Source organism: Mytilus californianus, unplaced genomic scaffold (genome assembly GCF_021869535.1).
Source record: "Mytilus californianus isolate M0D057914Y unplaced genomic scaffold, xbMytCali1.0.p SCAF_7, whole genome shotgun sequence".
Classification (NCBI taxonomy): Eukaryota; Metazoa; Mollusca; class Bivalvia; order Mytilida; family Mytilidae; genus Mytilus; species Mytilus californianus.
Window position 1 is genome coordinate 34,630,889 of NW_026262723.1, and position 25,504 is coordinate 34,656,392.

Below are 25,504 nucleotides of genomic sequence, written 5' to 3' on the forward strand. Positions count from 1 at the left end.
AAAGAATTGTGATTTTAACTGCGGAGGACACGTGTTACTTATGAACAGAAACATGATTGAAATTCATTCGGATGATTAAATAAAAAAGATTTCTAGAGTATCGCACAAATGCATACTACGTGTCTTTTCTATCAATTTCATAAATGTTCTGCATCATAGATCTTGAATATTTGCCACTTTTTAACCAAAACTAAAAAGTAAGATCACAGAACTAAGACATAGGGTGCACAGAACCAGGATATAATTTCTCATCATCACCAAACTATCTGAACTATTTCGTTTTGCGAATTTGCTCTACTTTTGTTATAAGAAATCGTTGCAGTATACCTCGCGAGTTAAGTCACGTTTACGGGGAAATTTAGCAACAGAGTGGTTGATCTATTGGCGTTCTGATACAAATAGCCAAACCCGGCCTCACTGAATCAGGACCCACCAGCACCGATCAGCACTAAGTTACCAACACAGAATATTCTTTCGCAGGACAACCTTTGACCAAGGGGGGGGGGGGGGGGGGATTCACTGTACGGGGATGTGCCAACAATATGGGTTATAATTTTGCGAGGTTTTATAAAAAACGACCCTCCTTTTTATAACATCCTATATTAAAATGCATTTACGTTTGAAAACTGTATATTGATTTGGTGTATGTATGATCTGCATATCAATGTCCTATATAAATATGCTATTGATAATCTTACATTATCAATGTTCAATTATTATATTCAGTTAAATCCATTCATTTAAAAGTTCACCTTTCAAGTAAGTTCCAAAAATTAACCCCGGAAATTTGTCTTCTGATTTGTATATAAGTATAGGTCATTCTTTCTTAAATTTTAATATAACTTTAGGCACTGAACTTCAGTGAATGTTTTATTAAAATGGATACATTTTTTGATGCAACAATGGCACACCCTTACCAAAAAAACTCCATGGTAATGAGATGTGTCAATGCTAATACAACTGCATACCAAATATCATTGACCTTCCACTAGAGGTTCACCATAAACTAGACCTAATCACATACTAATACATTGTTGACGCCGCCGCCGTCGCCGCCGACGCCGGAAACAGCATACCTATGTCTCGCTTTTTGACTTCGTCAAGGCGAGACAAAAACTAGCAATTTAGTAACGTATGAGTTGAGAGATATAAACTCAACGCGCAGTTCCTGTTGGAATATTGCTACAAAGGAGCGGGAATTTGATTCAAAATTGTTTTATTACAACCAGATGTACCTTAACATAAACAAGTAGGCTATGGAAGCAAATAAATCGCTCACAACTAAACTAAAGATATTGTTTTTATTTGGCCTTTAAAATCAATAGGCTCTTTATTTTTAATTTTGAGAAACAAAAGCTCTACAGTGTTCACATGTATGCTATGGACTGATGGACAGTCCCATTACAATATACCCTGAGCAACTTTATTTTGAGTTGATATTTTAATGTGGACATAAAAATTCCACAACGAATGAATCGCTTTTGAAATCCGGCGCCATGTAAAATTCATAATCTTTGTGGTGACACAAAAGACTTCAAACTGCTTTATTCAACAGGACAAATAATTGATCTATTTAAAAGATTATTTTGATGTATGTACTGGTTTTTTTTTCGCTGAATAATAATGTCTGAATAAAAGGTTAAAGAATTGTCAAATGTTTAAGAGATTTAAAGCGTTTACACATATATCTACATATATTTTAGGTGTAAAAAGCCAATTTTTATTTTATGTGTTAAAGAAACATTTTATCCTAGTGTAATTACTATACGATTATAACAAATATATCTACAAGACGAGGAGACGGGGGGAAAAGACAACTGATTTAAGGATCTATATGATAAACTTCAGGGTAACTTTTATTTAAATTCGGAAACATTAGCATGTTATCTGGAAGACTAAAATAATTGAATACAGGAAATATTTAGGAATAAAACGTTTATATGTCCAAAAAATATCAAAAATCAAGGGTTTTCGAATTTATCTTGCTTAATTGTTTAATTGAGACAAACCCTAAGCAAATTTATGATTTACTATAGGGGAGAGGTCTCCAAATTAGGTACAGATACCTGATTTTTGTATAGGAAGACTCTGTCGGAAGTATTTACAACACATGGCAGCCAGTATGAATATCAAATTGTAATCTTGAGTCAGAATATTTAGTCATATAGCCTTAAAATCTAACCTTCTAAACGCAATTTCAGGAATATAGTTATGCATATGTCCCATCTCCTTGCCCCTATCATCCAACCTGGTAGATAAGTCAGGGTCAGTAGAATCTCAGCCTTTTTGTGCTGACAAAAGTCGCAGAATGTGAGACATATATAGAGATGACAATACGAACGTAGTGGCGTAAATTATTTGTTTATAAATCTTTATATTATAAAGAATATAAGACTTTAAAATTTTTGAAATTTCTGTATGTAAAATGTTCATTGTCCTTGACCCCATTTTCATAGTTCATCGACTGCTTAAAAATGTATAGATTTTGTAATGAGAATTTCTCACTTTTTATGTTTTATAGGATAACTACATGTTCATCAGAAAGGGTTTAACTGACCTAGTCCTTCTTTCATTGATCAGCGATCAAGTCTAAAAGTATAAGTATGAACATATGGAGAAGTGGAATGATTGTCAATGAGACTCCTACCGTAACTAATGCTCTTCTGACTTATAGTATCAATTTTAAATTCTAGATTTTTTTTTAATTTCACCTAACTTTATCATTAAGAACTACACTAAAAAAGAATTGTGATTTTAACTGCGGAGGACACGTGTTACTTATGAACAGAAACATGATTGAAATTCATTCGGATGATTAAATAAAAAAGATTTCTAGAGTATCGCACAAATGCATACTACGTGTCTTTTCTATCAATTTCATAAATGTTCTGCATCATAGATCTTGAATATTTGCCACTTTTTAACCAAAACTAAAAAGTAAGATCACAGAACTAAGACATAGGGTGCACAGAACCAGGATATAATTTCTCATCATCACCAAACTATCTGAACTATTTCGTTTTGCGAATTTGCTCTACTTTTGTTATAAGAAATCGTTGCAGTATACCTCACGAGTTAAGTCACGTTTACGGGGAAATTTAGCAACAGAGTGGTTGATCTATTGGCGTTCTGATACAAATAGCCAAACCCGGCCTCACTGAATCAGGACCCACCAGCACCGATCAGCACTAAGTTACCAACACAGAATATTCTTTCGCAGGACAACCTTTGACCAAGGGGGGGGGGATTCACTGTACGGGGATGTGCCAACAATATGGGTTATAATTTTGCGAGGTTTTATAAAAAACGACCCTCCTTTTTATAACATCCTATATTAAAATGCATTTACGTTTGAAAACTGTATATTGATTTGGGGTATGTATGATCTACATATCAATGTCCTATATAAATATGCTATTGATAATCTTACATTATCAATGTTCAATTATTATATTCAGTTAAATCAATTCATTTAAAAGTTCACCTTTCAAGTAAGTTCCAAAAATTAACCCCGGAAATTTGTCTTCTGACTTGTATATAAGTATAGGTCATTCTTTCTTAAATTTTAATATAACTTTAGGCACTGAACTTCAGTGAATGTTTTATTAAAATGGATACATTTTTTGATGCAACAATGGCACACCCTTACCAAAAAAACTCCATGGTAATGAGATGTGTCAATGCTAATACAACTGCATACCAAATATCATTGACCTTCCACTAGAGGTTCACCATAAACTAGACCTAATCACATACTAATACATTGTTGACGCCGCCGCCGTCGCCGCCGACGCCGGAAACAGCATACCTATGTCTCGCTTTTTGACTTCGTCAAGGCGAGACAAAAACTAGCAATTTAGTAACGTATGAGTTGAGAGATATAAACTCAACGCGCAGTTCCTGTTGGAATATTGCTACAAAGGAGCGGGAATTTGATTCAAAATTGTTTTATTACAACCAGATGTACCTTAACATAAACAAGTAGGCTATGGAAGCAAATAAATCGCTCACAACTAAACTAAAGATATTGTTTTTATTTGGCCTTTAAAATCAATAGGCTCTTTATTTTTAATTTTGAGAAACAAAAGCTCTACAGTGTTCACATGTATGCTATGGACTGATGGACAGTCCCATTACAATATACCCTGAGCAACTTTATTTTGAGTTGATATTTTAATGTGGACATAAAAATTCCACAACGAATGAATCGCTTTTGAAATCCGGCGCCATGTAAAATTCATAATCTTTGTGGTGACACAAAAGACTTCAAACTGCTTTATTCAACAGGACAAATAATTGATCTATTTAAAAGATTATTTTGATGTATGTACTGGTTTTTTTTTTCGTTGAATAATAATGTCTGAATAAAAGGTTAAAGAATTGTCAAATGTTTAAGAGATTTAAAGCGTTTACACATATATCTACATATATTTTAGGTGTAAAAAGCCAATTTTTATTTTATGTGTTAAAGAAACATTTTATCCTAGTGTAATTACTATACGATTATAACAAATATATCTACAAGACGAGGAGACGGGGGGAAAAGACAACTGATTTAAGGGTCTATATGATAAACTTCAGGGTAACTATTATTTAAATTCGGAAACATTAGCATGTTATCTGGAAGACTAAAATAATTGAATACAGGAAATATTTAGGAATAAAACGTTTATATGTCCAAAAAATATCAAAAATCAAGGGTTTTCGAATTTATCTTGCTTAATTGTTTAATTGAGACAAACCCTAAGCAAATTTATGATTTACTATAGGGGAGAGGTCTCCAAATTAGGTACAGATACCTGATTTTTGTATAGGAAGACTCTGTCGGAAGTATTTACAACACATGGCAGCCAGTATGAATATCAAATTGTAATCTTGAGTCAGAATATTTAGTCATATAGCCTTAAAATCTAACCTTCTAAACGCAATTTCAGGAATATAGTTATGCATATGTCCCATCTCCTTGCCCCTATCATCCAACCTGGTAGATAAGTCAGGGTCAGTAGAATCTCAGCCTTTTTGTGCTGACAAAAGTCGCAGAATGTGAGACATATATAGAGATGACAATACGAAGGTAGTGGCGTAAATTATTTGTTTATAAATCTTTATATTATAAAGAATATAAGACTTTAAAATTTTTGAAATTTCTGTATGTAAAATGTTCATTGTCCTTGACCCCATTTTCATAGTTCATCGACTGCTTAAAAATGTATAGATTTTGTAATGAGAATTTCTCACTTTTTATGTTTTATAGGATAACTACATGTTCATCAGAAAGGGTTTAACTGACCTAGTCCTTCTTTCATTGATCAGCGATCAAGTCTAAAAGTATAAGTATGAACATATGGAGAAGTGGAATGATTGTCAATGAGACTCCTACCGTAACTAATGCTCTTCTGACTTATAGTATCAATTTTAAATTCTAGATTTTTTTTTAATTTCACCTAACTTTATCATTAAGAACTACACTAAAAAAGAATTGTGATTTTAACTGCGGAGGACACGTGTTACTTATGAACAGAAACATGATTGAAATTCATTCGGATGATTAAATAAAAAAGATTTCTAGAGTATTGCACAAATGCATACTACGTGTCTTTTCTATCAATTTCATAAATGTTCTGCATCATAGATCTTGAATATTTGCCACTTTTTAACCAAAACTAAAAAGTAAGATCACAGAACTAAGACATAGGGTGCACAGAACCAGGATATAATTTCTCATCATCACCAAACTATCTGAACTATTTCGTTTTGCGAATTTGCTCTACTTTTGTTATAAGAAATCGTTGCAGTATACCTCGCGAGTTAAGTCACGTTTACGGGGAAATTTAGCAACAGAGTGGTTGATCTATTGGCGTTCTGATACAAATAGCCAAACCCGGCCTCACTGAATCAGGACCCACCAGCACCGATCAGCACTAAGTTACCAACACAGAATATTCTTTCGCAGGACAACCTTTGACCAAGGGGGGGGGGGGGGGGGGGGGGGGGGGGGATTCACTGTACGGGGATGTGCCAACAATATGGGTTATAATTTTGCGAGGTTTTATAAAAAACGACCCTCCTTTTTATAACATCCTATATTAAAATGCATTTACGTTTGAAAACTGTATATTGATTTGGGGTATGTATGATCTACATATCAATATCCTATATAAATATGCTATTGAGAATCTTACATTATCAATGTTCAATTATTATATTCAGTTAAATCAATTCATATGAAAGTTCACCTTTCAAGTAAGTTCCAAAAATTAACCCCGGAAAGTTGTCTCCTGATTTGTATATAAATATAGGTCATTCTTTCTTAAATATTAATATAATTTAGGCACTGAACTTCAGTGAATGTTTTATTAAAATGAATACATTTTTTGATGCAACAATGGCACACCCTTACCAAAAAAATACCGGAGTAACACCCCCCTCCCCCAACCCCCCGTGTGCCGTTGTCATAATCCTTTGCCAGGAATATGGCAGTGATTTTCCGCACTCCATGTCGAGTTAGAGCATAATTCGGAGTTTGAGTTTGTGTTTGCATCGAAACAGATACTTTAAAAAATTTAGTTTTTTAAAGTAAAGATTTAATTGTTTCCGTCCTATTTAATTTTTGTTTTATTAACGTAAATCAAGCCTTTAGTTCTTCTCATTCAAGTTGTTTGACATTGGACTTCGGTACTGGCATGAAAATACGGATTTTGTGTTATTAAAATTTGCTGTTACAAAATTTTGGAAATTATTTAAAATTAAGGAATGCATCTCCCTCATGCAAAGCTCTGATTCCTTGCCCGGCTTTGGCTATACTTTTTTGTCCTTTTTATACGACCGCAAAAAAATTTTTGTGGTCGTTTATTTGTATGACGTTGGCGTCGTCGTCGTCGTCGTCGTCGTCGTCGTCCAAAGACACATTAGTTTTCGCACTCTAACTTTAGTTTAAGTGAATGGATCTCTATGAAATTTTACCATAAGGTTCAATACCACAAAAGGAAGGTGGGGGTTGATTTTGGGGGTTATAATACTAACAGTTAAGGAATTAGGGGCCAAATATAAACATTTTTGTAACTTCCAGACATAACTTGTGTGTAAGTGAATGGATCTCTCTGACATTGTACCACAAGGTTCCATATTACAAAGGAAATGCTGGGATTGATTTTGGGGGTAATTGCCTCTAAATTTTAGGAATTAGGGGCCAAAAAGGGGCAAAAAACAAGCATTTTTCTAGTTTCATGACAACAACTTGTGTGAAAGTGTATGGATCTCTCTGATATTGTATCACAAGGTTCCATATCACAAAGGAAATGCTTGGATTGATTTTGGGGGTAATTGCCTCCAAATTTAAGGAATTAGGGGCCAAAAAGGGGAAAAAACATGCATTTTTCTAGTTTCATGACAATAACTTGTGTGTAAGTGTATGGATCTTTATGAAATTGTACTACAAGGTTCCATATCACAAAGGGAAAGCTGGAATTGAGTTTGGGGGTAATTGCCCAAACAGTTTAGGAATTAGGGGCAAAAAAGGGGCCAAAAATAAGCATTTTTCTAGTTTCCAGACAATAACTTGTGTTCAAGTGTATGGATCTCTCTGAAATTGTACTGCAAGGTACCATACCACAAAGAGAAGGATGGGATTGATTTTGGGGGTATTTCCATTAAATTATTAGTAATAAGGGGCCATAAAAGGGCAAAAAAACAATCATTTTTCTAGTTTCAGGACAATAACTTGTGTGTAAGTGTATGGATCTTTATGAAATTGTATTGCAAGGTTCCATATCACAACGGAAAAGCTGGGTTTGAGTTTGGGGGTAATTGCCCTAAACGTTTAGGAATTTGGGGCCAAAAAGAGGCCAAAAAACAAGCATGTTTTTAGTTTCCAGACAATAACTTGTGTTGAAGTGTATGGATCTCTATGAAATTGTACTGCAAGGTACCATACCACAAAGGGAAAGCTGGGATTGAGTTTGGATGTGATGAATCATAAGGGGGTTCAAAAAATTTGGGGGGGATTTTTCAATTTTAAATTGGTTATTTCTGATTTATATATGAAAGCAAATAATAATGATATGGTTTGAATAGGTAAATTAAAAAATTTTAAGTTCTTAGACCACTTTCATTCTGTGTCAGAAACCTATGCTGTGTCAAATATTCAATTACAATCCAAATTCAGTGCTGTATCAAGCTTGAATGTTGTGTCCAAACTTGCCCCAACTGTTCAGGGTTCGACCTCTGCGGTCGTATCAAGCTGCGCCCCAGCGGAACATTTTATTGGTTAATAGCTCTTCATCTTTTGAATAAGCTTTGGATTTTCAAATATTTTGGCCTCGAGCATCACTGAAGAGACATTGATTGTCGAAATGCGCATCTGGTGCAGACAAATTGGTACTGTTTATGTTATTACTACCTCTGGGGTGATGCCTCTGCTGGTGGACTGATAGTCCCCGAGGGTATCACCATCCCAGTAGCCAGTACTTCGGTACTGGCATGAAAATACGGATTTTGTGTTATTAAAATTTGCTGTTACAAAATTTTGGAAAGTATTTAAAATTAAGGAATGTATCTCCATCATGCAAAGCTCTGATTCCTTGCCCAGATTTGGCTACACTTTTTAGTCCTTTTTGGTTAATAGCTCTTCGTCTTTTTAATAACCTTTGGATTTTCAAATATTTTGGCCTCGAGCATCACTGACGAGACATTGATTGTCGAAATGCGCATCTGGAGCAGAAAAATTGGTACCGTTTATGTTATTGACATTGTGTGCGTCAGGACGTTATAAAGCTTACTTTTATGTATAAGGTTTTCTTATTTTCTGAAATGCCGCTCAATGACCTTTAGTTGCATACATTAAAGTCATTTGGTCATTGGTAGGTTATTTGTCTCATTTGGAAATTAAACCACATCTTCCACATTTTATATCAGTATATGTATGCTAGGTTTTCGCTTCAAAAACATATGTGTCATGTTTCAAGCAATTTCGACCCATTCATATAGAAACCAACTGTGTCCACATCTCGCCTATTTGTTTTCACTAGCAAACTTACTTTGATATTAAGTCATTCTCAATCTTTTCGTTTATTTCTAAACTCATCCACTCTGGTAAATTTCGTACTTTCGTTCATTGTTAGACTCATTCACTGCGGTAAATTCCGTACTTCCATTCATTTTTAGACTCATCCACTGCTGAAAATTCTGTACATGTTAGACAATTCGCATTCAATAAATTAAGATCTGTTTAATATATGTTCAGTCGTCGTTATTTACCTGTACTCATCAACATAAACTGAAATGACTAAATAGCTACTGAATAGTTACTGATTATGAGCAGCGTACTTAATCATGTTAATGGAGGTAAATCTAATAAAAAGCGCATTTACGAATCAATTTTAGGTAGATGGAGTGTTTAAATTATAATCCATAGAATTTTTTAATAATTTGCCAAAACGTAGTTTATATCATGCTTTTTAAAAAAAAATAATAAAAAAGAATGGGTCACGGGGCTTATTTTCACGCTACAGGTTGTGCAAAATTGACAGATTTTGTATAGATTATGTATGGAAAACCCAATTTTCTGCTATAAAACGAAAACTACACCATAGAATTTTGAGATAAAATATGAGAAGATAGCTCTAATATTATGCTCTCAGATAAGAAAAAGAAAAAATTGGGTCACGGGACCCGTTTTATTGCTACATAAAAAAATAGGTAAATTCCTTACACATTCTATTGTAAAAGTAACTTTATCTGACTTATCTGCCCTTACATTTAAGTTGCCTCCCCTTATGTGGCAAAGTTGGAAAAAATTGAATCAAACAAAAGTATTCTGTTTTTTTGTAAAATACAACCATAAATATGATAAAACATGTCATTTTCTATCTTGAAATGAAAATTCTTACACATGAATTACCTACTACTCTCAAAATGTGCACATTTTATTAAAGATCTAAACCGATTGTTTTCTGGTATTTCAAAATCCAAGATGGAGGAAGACACCCTATCTACCTTAAAAAAGGGTTATTTTCAATTTGAATTTTATATATCAATCAAAGATCCAGCATTTTACGCACAATTTTTTCCCCTTTCATATCTTTGAATTATAAAGATTTAGGATTTCAGCGCTAATGAACGTTTTATTAATTAAGTGCAATCGAGTATGATAATTCCGAATATAATCGGATATATAACTTATCTCAAATTTAAAGTGCTGAAAATGCAGCGATGAAAGCGTATCTTAGCAAAGAGGCTACATTATAATTAGTTTATGACCGCAATGATACTTTTGGCAATATTTCTATTAAAAAAAAAATTATATATTCACTTGTGTTTTAAATTAACTCATGTTACTGTAAAATAATGCTTCCACTTATACATTATAAGTGGAAGCCATGAGTTTTTTGAGGTGAAGAATGTGTATTGATTGTTGAGTCATTTTGCTCAACCTTATATCAGTTTGTTCGTCACTATCTTTATTTGTTCTTTCATCCCTATTTATTTTACGTACTCATTCGTAAGTCCGTTTGTGCGTCGTCGTCTTTAAAATTTGTATTCAATGTTTCTATTTTTACAAATCTGATTTTAATAAAACGGTAAAACAAATCTAGCATATAGTGTTAAAAGGAAAGCATATGTTTCACTATTTTCATTTAATAATTCTTTTCCTCTAGGTAATATGGACTTTTAGATTTGAGTCAGTGCCAAAATGATTAATGGCGGGCTAGAATTTTTTTATCTGTATTCAAAATCACATTATTTCTGTAAAAACAAAGAAATAAAAAGGTTTACAGTTTAAAAATGCACTATGAAATAACCCGTTTCTGCAAAGCAACGGAACATAGCTACATAAATCAATATACTGACGAATTATTAACTCGAATGATCCAAAGTTCTAATTGCTGGCGAATTATTGATAAATATATCTATCCCTCCATAGATAGATGGTAGTGCATTTTTTAATCCCAATTGTTTTCTTATGTCCTGTGGTTTTCTTACACCAAGTGTAAAATATTTCATTTACATTTCGAAAAAATTAACAGTCAAAGCTTACCTAGTATTGAACACGCTCAATTTAACTGTCTCCACCTAGAGTTGACAACGACACCTACAGGTAAAATGTTTGGGGTCATCTCAAAAACAGTATTTGTATATTCATAATAATTGTCGTTTACTTGCTTATTTTAAACAGAATGTATTATTGAAAATTATATCAAAATAATTGTACAATTTTACATAGTAGTCAAATATTGGATTAAGAAAAATGTTTGGAAAAACGTTTAAAGAAATGTGTTCAAGTATACTTTCCTTTACTATATTCTTCTATAACTTGTCTTGATTATAAAGCATTTGTTACTTAAACTTAACTTTTATTGATGAATTTAGTATGAAGAAAATGGAGGACTTCGACATTTTATTCAATCTTTTTAGACGACTGGCTTCTAGTTTCATTGAAAAAATTGGGAAAAATGAAGAAAACAACATGTAATATAGTATAAATGAATGTACGTCTATTGACTAGGGCTGCAGATGTCTTTACAAGGTCTGTAAACTTGACTTCCGTAATCATGGTTATGTATGCATTTGATGTTCATGTTAATTCTGTCTTGTATTCAACAACAATACGATTTAATTTTCGACACTTTCGCATCAAATTTGTTCCTTGTAGTTAATCTAAGGCGACGTAAATGTTGGTATATAAGAACGGCGATATGAGTTTATTTCACCTCCAAAAAGGACAGTTTTCATAAACATACGACGGACAATTTCAACCATTTTGCTTCATCAATGTGTGTTGTTCGGTATCATTCTGATAAATGATAAATCGGTTCGTGATGACGTCCATAAAACATACGAGTAGGGTTAATATTGGGACAACAAACAGCTGCTTGAGTTAGCAGTTCGGCCCCGTCCTAAAAAGATTCGTTAATGAAAACAAGTTATTTAGTAACGTATGAGATGAGAGAAATTAACTCCACTCGCAGTTGCTATTGGAATATTGCTAAAAAGGTGCGGGAATTTTATTCACAATTGTTTTAGTACAATAAAATTTACCTTAACATAATCAAGAAGGCTAGCTATGGAAGCAAATATATCTCTCGCAACTGACGAAATGGATTTTTTTTTTATTTGGCCTTTAAAATCAATAGACTCTTTATTTTGAATTTTGAGAAACAGAAGCTCTACAGCTTTCACATATATGCTATGGACTGACGGACAGTCCCATTACAATATCCCCTCAGTAACTTTGTTTTGATGTGATATTTTAATGTGGAGACATACAAATTCCACAACGAATGAACCGCTTTTGACAGGCAGTGGCAATATAAACATATAACCATATATCTGTAGAGTTAACGGTTTGAAAATGAAGTATTCAAGTATTTTTATTTGAAGGTTTTTACATGTACAATTTCAATGTGAAATTGTCGTATGAATACATGTATTATTTGAGAGAGAGAAAAAAACAACAATAATTCCCAAACGGTCATTTGCTCGATATCCATTCAATTAAAAATATTCTTATATCGTTTAATCTAATATGTATACGCAATGTTATTCCTGAATGTTTTTTTCTTTGATACGACCCTTCCTATTCATATGTAAACTGTAGGTGTTATTACTCAGTGTCTTCAGTTTATCGAATAAAGAGTATTCAATCAACGGAACCTGAATGTATCATAACAATGTAAAGTTTATAATCTTTTTTGGTGACAATAAAGACTACAAAATAATTTATTCAACGGGACAATTAATTTATCCATTTAAAAGATTATTTTGATGTATGTACTGTTTTTGCCGCTGAATAATAATGTCTGAATAAAAGGCTAAAGAATTATCAAATTTTCAAGAGATTTAAATCTAAAGGCTAAAGAATTATCAAATTTTCCAGAGATTTAAAGCATTTACACAAATATATACATATATGTTATGTGTTAAAAGCCAGTTTTTATTTAATGTGTTTTATCCAAGTGTAATTGCGATACGATTAAAACAAATATAGCTGCAAGACAATGAAACGGGGAAACAGATAATGCGCAGGGTAAATAAAGGCAACAGTAGTATACCGCAATCCAAAAGTCATAAATCGGTTTAAGAGAAAGCAAATCCGGGTTACAAACTAAAACCGAGAGAAACACATCAACTATCATAGGAAAACAACGGAACAACAGAAACACTGAACTACAACAAAAACAAATACCAACATACATAGAAACGGACTATTTGATAACAACTGCCGTATTCCGGACTTAGTACAGGACGTTTAAAGAAAAAATGGTGGGTTTAACCTGGTTTTATAGCAAGCCAAACCTCCTGATTATATGGCAATGTAAAACAAAATAGCTAAAATGACAACACTACGTGCCAGGAATACAGTACAAAACAAATGCAAGAACAATAAGCTCATAGAAATACTTAAATAAATAAGATAATAGTACATTACAATAGCAACTGTTATTTAAAATCGGAAACGATAGCCTGTTAAAAGGAAGACTACGGTAGTTGTTTATAGGAAATATTTAGTAATAAAACGTTTATATGCCAAAAAAACAAAATCGAAAATGAATGGTTTTCGGATTTCTCTTGCTTAATTGAGTCAAAACCTAAACAGATTTATGATCTAAAATAGGGAAGAGGTCTCCAAATTAGGTACAGATATGGGAATTCTGTATAGGAAGACTCTGTTGGAAGTATGTACAACATATAGCAGCCAGTATAAATATAAAATTGTAATCTTGAATCAGAATATTTAGTCATATAGCCTTAAAATCTAACCTTCTAAATGCAATTTCAGGAATATAGTTAGGCATATGTCCCATGCCCCTGCTCCTATCATTTCAAAGAAAGATAAGTCAAAGTGAGGAGAGTGTTCCCAATGTCGTAACTACAATCCCGTCCCCTTTTCACGAATGTGACCTACCGAATTAGATTTATTACCGGGTTTGTACTAACATGAGCAACACGACGGATGCCACATGTGGAGCAGGATCACATTACCCTTCCGGAGCACCTAAGATCACCCCCAGTTTTTGGTGGGGTTCATGTTGCTTAGTCTTTAGTTTTCTATGTTATGTTTTGTGTTTTGTGTACTATTGTTTGTCTTTTTCTTTTTTAGCCATGGCGTTGACAGTTTATATTCGACTTATGAGTTTGAATGTCCTCTGATATCTTTTGCCCCTCTTTAATAGGATAATTACATGTCCATCAGACAGGGTTTAGCCGACCTAGACCTCCTTTCATTGATCAGCGATCAAGTCTTAAAGTATAAGTATGAACATATGGAGAAGTGGTATTATTGTCAATGGGACAGTTATCCACTAGATTTCAAATGAAGTGAAAAATAGGCTCTTGACTTGGGAGAGGAACAAATACTAATGTGGTGGAGTTCATATAAAACAGAAGATGTGGTATGAATGCCAATGAGACAAATCTTCACAAGAGACCAAATGACACAGAAATTAACAACTATAGGTCACCGTACGGCCTTCAACAACGAGCAAAGCCCATACCGCATAGTCAGCGGTTTTACATAGTTCAAACAGGAAAACTAAAGTTAATGAAACCATAAATGAAACGCAAATATGACAGACATGAACCAATGACAATCACTGAAAAACAGGCTCCTGACTTGGGAGAGGAGCAAATACTAATGTGGCGGGGTTCATATAAAACAGAAGATGTGGTATGATTGCCAATGAGACAAATCTTCACACGAGACCAAATGACACAGAAATTAACAACTATAGGTCACCGTACGGCCTTCAACAACGAGCAAAGCCCATACCGCATAGTCAGCGGTTTTACATAGTTCAAACAGGAAAACTAAAGTTATGAAACCATAAATGAAAAGCAAATATGACAGACATGAACCAATGATAATCACTGAAAAATAGGCTCCTGACTTGGGAGAGGAGCAAATACTAATGTGGCGGGGTTCATATAAAACAGAAGATGTGGTATGATTGCCAATGAGACAAATCTTCACACGAGACCAAATGACACAGAAATTAACAACTTTAGGTCACCGTACGGCCTTCAACAATGAGCAAAGTCCATACCGCATAGTCAGCGGTTTTACATAGCCTGTTAAACAGTTTGTATTAGCAAGCTCTGTTTCGCAGTTATTATATGTTTAGGTCAATTTTAGGTCAACTATTTGTGGTGTATGGTATGATTATAGGTGTACATGTTTGTCTGGCGGGTATCATCTTTCCTTTACATTATTTTATGGTTCATTGGTCAATGTTAAGATTCATAGTTTGATCCTCTTTTCAGATAATGAATTTGATTGTAAGACTTACATGTTTGTCTGGGATGTATCATCTGACCTTGGCTTCCTGTTCATCGTTCATTGGTTATGTTTTCATGGATTGGTCTTTTTTTGGCTACTATAATCAAAAGGTCAACAATATGTGGTATAAAGAATTATTGTCCGTCTGGCAGGGTTAATTGACCTTGACTTCATTGTCATGAATCAATGATAATGTTAGGTTTATGTGTAGTAAAACCTTCATCTTTAAGACTTTCAACTTAAAATTATTCAAGGTCAGAAATGCAGGAGAAACTTTCAGCTTCAATGCCGTAGTGAAATGTTCCCCGTGCTGTCTAAATGAGGAATTGAATCGTGTGCCACAATTAGCCACATATAGTCGAAATATGGTAAAAGTCCCATAACTCCGGTTAAAATGGTCACATCAAAATGACGGTATAATATTGTGTACTATATATAGATATGATGGCAAACAATCCGGCCAAATATCAGAGATTTCTGTAAAATGTTTTCAGAGAAGTTGCATTCATAATGTGTCAATGTTACAATAGTAAAATTGTTGTTACAGTTTCATACATGTAACTCATGAAAACATTGACAAATATAACTGACGATATAGCAGGTCCAGAAGTTACTATAGTATGGCAAAAATAACTTTACCAAGTATGAAAGCTTGATGTCAAACATAACGGAGACCATAACAATATCCTCCGCTTCAAAAGTCTAATTTGGTGACGTCAAAAATTGATAAAAAGAAGACGATAATGTGGCAATGACACTTGAGACATATCCGTGATCATCAGTGACACAGATATTTCAAAACGTTTGACCAAGTCGTTATGGTGCTTACTCAAAATGCAAACCTTGAAATTTTGTTTTTATAGAAATGGAAAATTACATGGAAGATAAATCCAGAAAAGCGCTTGGACCCATAAAATGTACTTTTTTCAGTTTATTTAAATTGAAAAGCCGTCATCAATCCTTTTGTTATAAACGTTTTCTTAACCAACTTGCATCGTCAGTCATAGATGTAAGATAGATTTAACTGTATCTGGTGTATCCTTTCAAGTTCGATTGAATAGTTGCATTTAACATAGTCACCAAACTTCGATTTATTTATTGAAGGACATCATCCAAAAAGAGGAACGTGAATTTAAAATATAATATGTATATTATATCAATCTTCCTGTGAAGGTCCTTTATAAATTCTGCTTACTATGAATAGAGAAACAAGTCGAGGAGAACAGCTGGTTCCCATGAAAATGCCTTTTTAACATTTACGAATCGAGCGTTACTGATGATTCTTTTGTAGATAAAATGCGCGTCTAGCGAACAAAATTCTAAGCCTGGTATTTATGATGATTTTATTTACAACCACTGGTTCGATACCACTGCTGGTGTACTTTTTCTCTTCGAGGGTATTACAAACCCAGTAGTCAGCACTTCTGTGTTGACATGAATTACCATTGATATGGTCATAATTATCAATTAACTGTATTTGGCAAAACCTTTCGGAATTGCTAGTCCTCGATCAATACTCTTCAACTTCGTAATTTATTTGACCTTTTAAATATATTTGATTTTAGCGTCACTGGTGTGTCTTTTGTGTACGAAACGCGCATCTGATGTACAAAATTGTAAGCCTATAAATAAGAAGATGTGGTATGAGTGCCAATGAGACAATTCTCTATCCAAGTCACAATGTATAAAAAGATAACAATTATAGGTCAGAGTACGGCCTTCAACACGAAGCCTTGGCTCATACCCAACAGTAAGCTATAAACGTGATAAAGGGCCCCAAAATAACTAGTGTAAAACAATTCAAACAGGAAAACCAACGGTCTAATTTATATAAAAAAACGAGAAACACCTATGGACCAAACAAACAAACGACAACCACTGCACAACAGGCTCCTGACTTAGGACAGGTGCATAAAAATGCAGTGATTTTAATCTATGTATCTATGATGAGTGTATTTGATATATTATTTTGTTTGTATCAGAGTGGATTTTTGAAATATGGTCACAGGCACTATAAGTTCTATCAATAATAATAAAATATGGGCAATGTGATAGACCGTCTAGTGCCTGTGGTATGGTTTATCCCGTCCTAAAAAATATATGTGTATCTTTGTAAGCTAGTCTTTTGAGAAAAAAAATATATAAATGTAAATAAAGATTTTGTTCGAAATGTTATATGTGAATATCCAAAATTATTCATAAGGAACACACATACTATAATATAATGTATAAATACACATGGAGCAAAATAATTTAAAGGAGCCTATACTCTTTTACTTTGCTAGAGAGTGTTTGTTCAAAGTGAAAACAACACAAACACGATGTTGCTAAGAGCTTTGACTCTGGCTCAACAACATATATGTCATTGGGGTAGGACATGTGCTTACTTTAAGTTTATTTTTTATCTTTGAAAGGGGCGTATTACTAACCTTTTTATCAATTTATTTATTAAATTCGAAATTTGATATGCGAATATCCACATTTTTTCATAAGGAACACACAGATAATAGAATATAGTGTATAAATACAAATGGAGCAAACTATTTAAAAAAGAGCCCATACTCTTTAACTTTGCTATAGAATGTTTGCTGAAAACGAAAACAACGCTTGATACATTTGGTGCATCTGTAGTCCGTTTTTATTCACCTTCATTGGGAATTTAAACTCTTTCAAATGAAATTAAAATACATTGTATACATAGCACATTATTATTTGCTAAAATATTCGACTAAAATGTTTACAATTTGTGTGACATAGCTCTCCTGTGTTTTTTAATCATAGTGAATGACGCCCATAACTAAATAAAAGTATATGAATATATATTGTTTAATGGTCCTATAGTCAGATAAAGGTCAATTTGGTTCACCGGTTATGGCAGACTACCGTCCCAGCGGTAACGTCCGATATCTCAAAATGGATTAATTTAAGAAACATTTCAGATTAAATTCAATTCCTGTGTAAATGTTATTTTCGCCGAGGGTTTTGATCTTTATTATTTGAATTTTATTATTTCTAAGCATTCGTACGTCCAATTTTCAATGTTGTCATTAAAGTTCATATTTTTAATGAATTATTGTCTTTTGAAGGCCTCATTATACACAGGATACACAAGAATCATTTTAAACAAAAATAAAAATTGAATATCTTATTGACGGAATTCATATATTTATTTTATATTCAATTCTTCAAATTTGAGAAAATCTTTAAAACACATTATTGTAGGGCCTTCTTGGTCCCGATATACACCGTCTCTGTTGTTTCAATAAACTAATACATTTCTTAGATTATTTTTCAAAATTAAAAAAATGTATGGATTAGAAACTCTTTATTACGGAAGAAGAGCGTATATTTATAGATTTATAAAAGAATAAAGTTTCAGATAACTGTTTCCTCATAAAAATATTTGTGAACGGAAAACTTCCTTTCACATAGAAATAACAAAAATCGTTATGGTTTCAATTTATTTGTCAAAACATCAAGCATATCAATAACTGCCTTGAGGTGTAATACCACCAAATCATAGTACGTCACATCCGGTTGCATACGAAAATAGGTCGAAAAAAAATATTCCCTTGAATTTGACAGTTGTAGGTAATTGATCCTACATTTCATTGCAGTAAAACATTTCTGGGTCATAAACATATATCTTGGGTATTTCAAAGCACCATTATTTTTTTATTTGGGGTTTCTATAGAATATTTTGGAAACTTGAGGTTACATGGTTACTAAAGCTTGTACACAGGTTAAAAAAGGGGGAAAATTTGATTGGTTAACTTCCAGTGATGGTTATTTTCTTATATGCAATGAAATGTTATGTGAAATTTTTTCTATAGTACTGGACAGGATCAAACTTTACTCATGCCAAGTATTTCTTTATTTGAAACAAAGATAAATCCTGCACAATTTTTTGAAAAGTGCAAATTTAACAAAGACTAATAGGGGAAAATCAATGGTGGTATTACACCTAATATGGGAAGCTGTACATGCACCTTTGACCTTGTGAGTACTCTCATGTGTTAAAATTTCTTGCTATTTAAGTGAAATATTACTAATAATGAAATATTCTGAGTAGATTGAGTCTCCAAAACACATTTTATGAGAAAATTTCCTTGAAATAGGACTTTACCATGAATATTAGTTGACCGAATAAGCCATACTTAGAGTTTTGGGGTGCTTTTTCTCCTTTTTTCTTATATTCTGCTATACTAGAAAATTTTTCCTAAGAAATACTTTAATAAATATATAGTTTTAAGTAAATGAAATTATTTTGAAAGCAGTAACAACAAATTATTCACCAAAAGAGAAGCTTTTTATGTCCCTCTCTGGAACGCGGCGTAAATTTAAGTTTTACGTAAGGACTTATTGAAACCTCCTTGGAGACAGTAAACTTTTATACGGATAGTTCATTCAGCTCGAATACTTCATTTAATCATTTATTATAACATTTCTATCATAAATGAGTGAAAGTTACCCCAAAATTTTTATTTATTGGCCTATAAAGTAGAAATTCTGAGGAAATGAGAGGTATAAATGGACCAAAAGAGACCTTATAAGGAAGACAAAGAGGTCCATTAGTAGTATTTATCATCCTAAAGTCATCTTTTGTATCATATTCAACTGTTTGTAGGCAGATGAGATAAATATTTGATCATTTATTGGTCCACACTATATTCTATCATGATGCGGCTTGGTTTGGATTTTTCGAAGAAATTTAGCTCGAATCGCTGTAGATGTTGTCTTACATTATACTAGATTTTTCTCAAACTATTGAACTGATTATGACAAAACTTGACAGGAATGCTAGAAATAACCATTATTACAAAGGAAAAAAGTCCCATTCAGTTTATTTAACAAAAAAGTCTTCTTTAGGTGTAATACCACCAAATCATAGTACGTCACATCCGGTTGCATACGAAAATAGGTCGAAAAAAAATATTCCCTTGAATTTGACAGTTGTAGGTAATTGATCCTACATTTCATTGCAGTAAAACATTTCTGGGTCATAAACATATATCTTGGGTATTTCAAAGCACCATTATTTTTTTATTTGGGGTTTCTATAGAATATTTTGGAAACTTGAGGTTACATGGTTACTAAAGCTTGTACACAGGTTAAAAAAGGGGGAAAATTTGATTGGTTAACTTCCAGTGATGGTTATTTTCTTATATGCAATGAAATGTTATGTGAAATTTTTTCTATAGTACTGGACAGGATCAAACTTTACTCATGCCAAGTATTTCTTTATTTGAAACAAAGATAAATCCTGCACAATTTTTTGAAAAGTGCAAATTTAACAAAGACTAATAGGGGAAAATCAATGGTGGTATTACACCTTGATAGGCTTATTGTAAAATGCAATTGAAACTTAACAGTGATACAGTCAATATTCATTTAGTGGGTCTATATACTGAAATAGATGAAATATGCATGAATTGACTATTCTTTGCTTTTGACGCAACATCATACAAGATATGCAAGCATAAAATTAAATTAGGCATACATAAGCTATAAACCCGAAACATAATGAAATGTTTCCAAATTAATAAATAAACTTTATTTTAGAATACGAATATTACCATATTTTCTTCTCATTCGACTTTGTAATGTAAACGTTTCATACAGATTTCAGTTTTTCTAAAATATTCCACATCAAGTATGACGAATAAGACTTCATTTTAGTTTTTAGTCCAAAAACAGTGACATAAGTGCATGCACTTTATTTCAATTTAACTGATTACTATTATTAATAGTGTATAATTATATCAGGCAAGTATTATCACTATTATATATATATATATATAAGATAATGATATACTTTAAATCATTATTACCTTTTGCAGTGGGTGATCCAGGATTTTTTAAAAGTTGGGCATAATTCCCCCCCAAAAAGAACGGAATAAATACCACCAAGCGTAGAGAGTCCAGAATTTTTTTTAGACGATTTTAGGGTAAACTATCATGAGAAACATGATATATTTTGTTAAATTTAAGTCGATCATAGTGGCGGCGTACGCCTTTTTCGCCCTATCCTGGATCCGCCACGTTTTTTATCAACACCTGAGCCAAAAGATAACTGCAGTATATCTCTCAATTGTATTATCATATTTACTTTTTTTTACCTTTAAATAGCAATTGGACGGGAAGAACTTAGCAGTGACAATTGATCTAAAAATGAAACTACTAAATTCTTAGTAAATCAGTTGATAAAAACAAGGTATTTCGCACATGTTATCAATTTATATTTTTCGCAACTAAAGGATAATGTGTTATTCTTTTTGTCTTTTTAACGATAATGATCTGTCTGTAAAAGCGCTTTCATATATCATTACAATTATTGATAAATACAGATAATACATTCCGTGTGACGAAATTCCTTTCGTCAATATTAATATTTATTGAGATTTATAGAGACCATACAAAGAAATAAAACATTCAAATTTGAAAAATATTACAAAAGGAAACCAGAATTGCCTTACTTTTTGTATATTCGCATACAAAACGTTATTGTAAATACTGTTTTTGTATAGGAACTGTGCAACGAAAAATGTATCTGAAAACCAGAAACCTAGATGAACTAGGCTTAAAAACAGACACATAAAACGAACAGATGTTTTCCCATTGACAGATACAATTCTATATTTTTTCATTTGCAAAATGTATACAGTTTGAAAATAGTATGCAATTATGCGTATTAAACCTTTAATGGTCAAAATAATTCGATAACTCGTAACCACTGCGAAAATATGAGCCATTAAATGCATCGCGTAATACCCAAGAGTTGCGAGAAAACTTAATAGCAACAAAATATCTCCGACAGAATAAGAATCATCCGAACTTCTGGGCTGACACTGATTTGACATGACATGAAAGCATCTAACTACAACAATGAATAAAAGAGCGTGTTCTGCAATGTTCACGCAAATTGATAAAAGCACGAAATCTAACTTAACGAGACCAATTGTTTCCAGAAATTCTAACACCATTCGCGGAGATATAAACAATGCTCCTAAAGCAATTGTACTGTACTTTGTCTTGACACTGAGAATTAACTATATTCCTGGATGCCGCTACCTTTTGATCTTGTTCTCCACGTTGTAATATAGGTGTTAACTCAGTATTAACATAAAGCTCATCATTATCATCGTCATGATTTCTCCATACATATGATCGCATTTGCGGCCACATTTCCGAAATGAAAATTAACGATAAAAGAGAGTATTCTAAACGCATTGGATCTAAAAACGGATTTGCTAAATCTGGGTAATCTTCAAGTGATGTCACTGTCTTGCTGTGATGGCACCGAGAACTATTGGAATGGTTATGAGAGCTAGAGTTGTTCGATAAAAAGTCGTACCCATGCGCGGAATGATATATCCAATTAGAGAAGTTAGCTACTACAAGCATGATAAGCCCATAAAATGTGAAGAGTGAACGCCTGAATTCTTGCTTCGAAAAAAGATATATAAAAAATAATTGTACTATATAAAATATGACTGATGCGATATCAAATAAAACTGCCTGTCCGACACTATCATTTGGACGTAAGTATACTTTACATTTGACATGTACTGCTAATTTTATGATTCGATAAATTGCACATCCGAAGCAAAATAAACATAAAAACTTCAGTCTAAGTGATTTTGTAGCATTTGCTAAACTGCTGTTGATATTTTGTCGACTTCTTTGTTTCTCTCTACATCCTACTGCAATGCATGAAACAATGCCACAAGAATTCAAAACGATAAGACATGGGCGTGCTACATCTAAAGCCTTTTCTTTATTTTGTTGAATACCGATTGCTGTTAGCATAATCTCCGCTACAATTATAACAGAACTTGATAAAATGGTTAAACCGGAAATCCTGCCGTCATGCATGAGTTTTCCATTCGATCTCCCTGCTACAACGTTTCCTGCCGTAAAAGGTAGCACAAAGGCAGCTCTAAATATGGATTTGATGGTATTCATTTTTCATTTGCTCTCCTTAAAAGAAAATAACAATATAATTCAACTGATGATTTGTTGTAGTCCTGTCATGTAATGTTGTCATTTTAATGTTTTATTTAACATTGCCATTAAAGCGGGAGGTTTGGCAAGCCACAAAACCAGGTTCAACCCACCATTTTTTTCTTAAAATGTCTTGTACCAAGTCCGGAAAATGGCCATTGTCATATTATAGTTCGTTTCTGTGTGTGTTACATTTCAATGTTGTGTTTCTGTGGTGTCGTAGTTTTCCTCTTATATTTGATGTGTTTCACTCAGTTTTAGTTTGAAACCCGGATTTGTTTTTTTCTCAATCGATTTATGAGTTTCGTACAGCGGTATACTAATGTTGCCTTTATTTATATACAGTATGATTTGCATATTCCTTTATACTGCAATTAACTTATCTTGTCACGGTGCTACAGGTTAAAAAGAGGGCGGATCTGGACCTGCGTCGCTGCAGGCAATTGATAGAAGTTACATAGATATAGGAAGATGTGGTATGAGTGCCAATGAGACATCTCTCCATCCAAGTTACAATTTATAAAAGTAAACCATTATAGGTCAAGGTACGGCCTTCAACACGGAGCATTGGCTCACACCGAACAGCAAGCTATAAAGGGCCCCAAAAATTACTAGTGTAAAACCATTCAAACGGAAAAACCAACGGTCTAATCTATATAAAAACGAGAAACGAGAAACACGTATGAACTACATAAACAGACGACAATAACTGTAATCAGATTCCTGACTTAGGACAGGTGCAAACATTTGCAGCGGGATTAAACGTTTTAATGGTACCAAACCTTCTCCCTTTTCTGAAACAATAGTATAACATCACAACATAGAATAACACACTATAAAATATCAATTGGAAGGCTTAACTCAATCAAAAAACGTAAATTAACACACAATGACACCTGAATGCAAATATACACAGTTAATAAAAAATTACAAGGGATAAGTAATTAAAGTCAAAAGTAAATAAACAGGTGTAAAAAAAGTTAAAGTATGATATCACTGTGAAATTTCAAACAATTTATAGAAAATAATCACTTTTAAATAAACCTGCGACATATTATACACAGGTAAATGAAAATAATTTTGTTGTTAAGTATACTTCTTCTTCTGTGTGTATAAAATCTTCCGTTTAGGAATACCAAGAAATTTCTTTAATATCAATAAAACTTATCTAACACTTGGTACATATGGGGTGAATATCAACAATAAAAATATACAATTAGTGCTAGATAAAACTTCCTGTACAGGTCCAAGAACAGCATCTAAGGAAAAATGAAATAATTTTGATGTTCATAGTACGAAGAAGTGAAAAATTGTACTAATTAAATACCAAATAATCAAAGCTGGTATATATGTTAATGAAGTGTAAATGATCATTCCCTTTTATTGAAGCCAAAACAACTTTGAAAAAATTTTCCTTGTACAATGAGTGAATGAGTAGAACTTCAAAATTTCGGCAAAACAGAAAGTGACTGCACATAAGATGTTAAATTGCTTACTGCTCAACATTATGAGGCTGCAAACAAAATATAAAATCATTCTCTATAGCAGCAAAGAAACATTTGACGATAGTTTTCTACCCAAGGTCTTTCATACAGACGGATGGGCGTAGTCAAGCGTTAATTTACTTTCGCTTTTGGTGACGCAGATAATATTATACAAATCCCTCCATATTGAAAAAAAAACCGTTTCTCTAATTGAAGCTAGTATTCAATAATTTCAATAATTTCTGTTAAATTTCTGTACTAGATCAAGCGGCTTGCCTGTAACATTGATATAAAAGTTGCTATGTAGTATTTCGTCAAGCATATATTAAGAAGATATCTACCAAAGCCCAGAAGTATCATTCGAGATTCGATATTCGAAATTCTAGATTCAATATCCGAAGTTCGAAATTCGGAATTCGAGTTTGGAGATTCAATATCTTTATTTCGAGATTCGAGATTCGGAATTCTATATCCAGCATCACCAATCAGAAGAGAGTTTCTAAGCTTTAAAATCTTTAAGACCAATGAAATGAAACATCTTATCACAGGAAAAGATAACAAAATGCAGCGACTGAATAGAAATCTCGCGTACTAGTATATCAAAACTAATCAAACAAGACGGAAGCAACAAATGAAATGGCGGCGGTCACTGTTACGGATAAGTACAAAATAATAGTTCGTGGTAAGGATTGAAAATATTCCTTCGTCATTGAGAAAGATTTCACTTACGACGAACAAGGTA

General features: G+C 33.0%; 2 protein-coding genes across 3 annotated transcripts in view; one reads left to right on the forward strand and one right to left on the reverse strand.

Annotated features, from left to right (window-relative positions):
• The window catches only part of LOC127707916 (uncharacterized), a 90,676-nt gene that overhangs the window by 64,281 nt on the left and 891 nt on the right, over positions 1-25,504 (reverse strand). The window contains exons 2-3 of one of the 2 annotated variants that reach the window (XM_052212679.1): positions 20,607-23,254; positions 18,722-18,769 (exon numbers count right to left, since the gene is read on the reverse strand). The exons of the other annotated variant lie outside the window; for it this stretch is intronic. Of the exons in view, the coding sequence (XP_052068639.1) occupies positions 22,220-23,239 (1,020 nt within the window). The 5' untranslated portion in view covers positions 23,240-23,254 and the 3' untranslated portion in view covers positions 18,722-18,769; positions 20,607-22,219. Of the gene's footprint in view, positions 1-18,721; positions 18,770-20,606; positions 23,255-25,504 lie in introns of those variants that run through there. 2 annotated transcript variants of the gene reach the window in all.
• The window catches only part of LOC127707914 (annexin A5-like), a 152,960-nt gene that overhangs the window by 20,408 nt on the left and 107,048 nt on the right, over positions 1-25,504 (forward strand). The window lies entirely within an intron of this gene.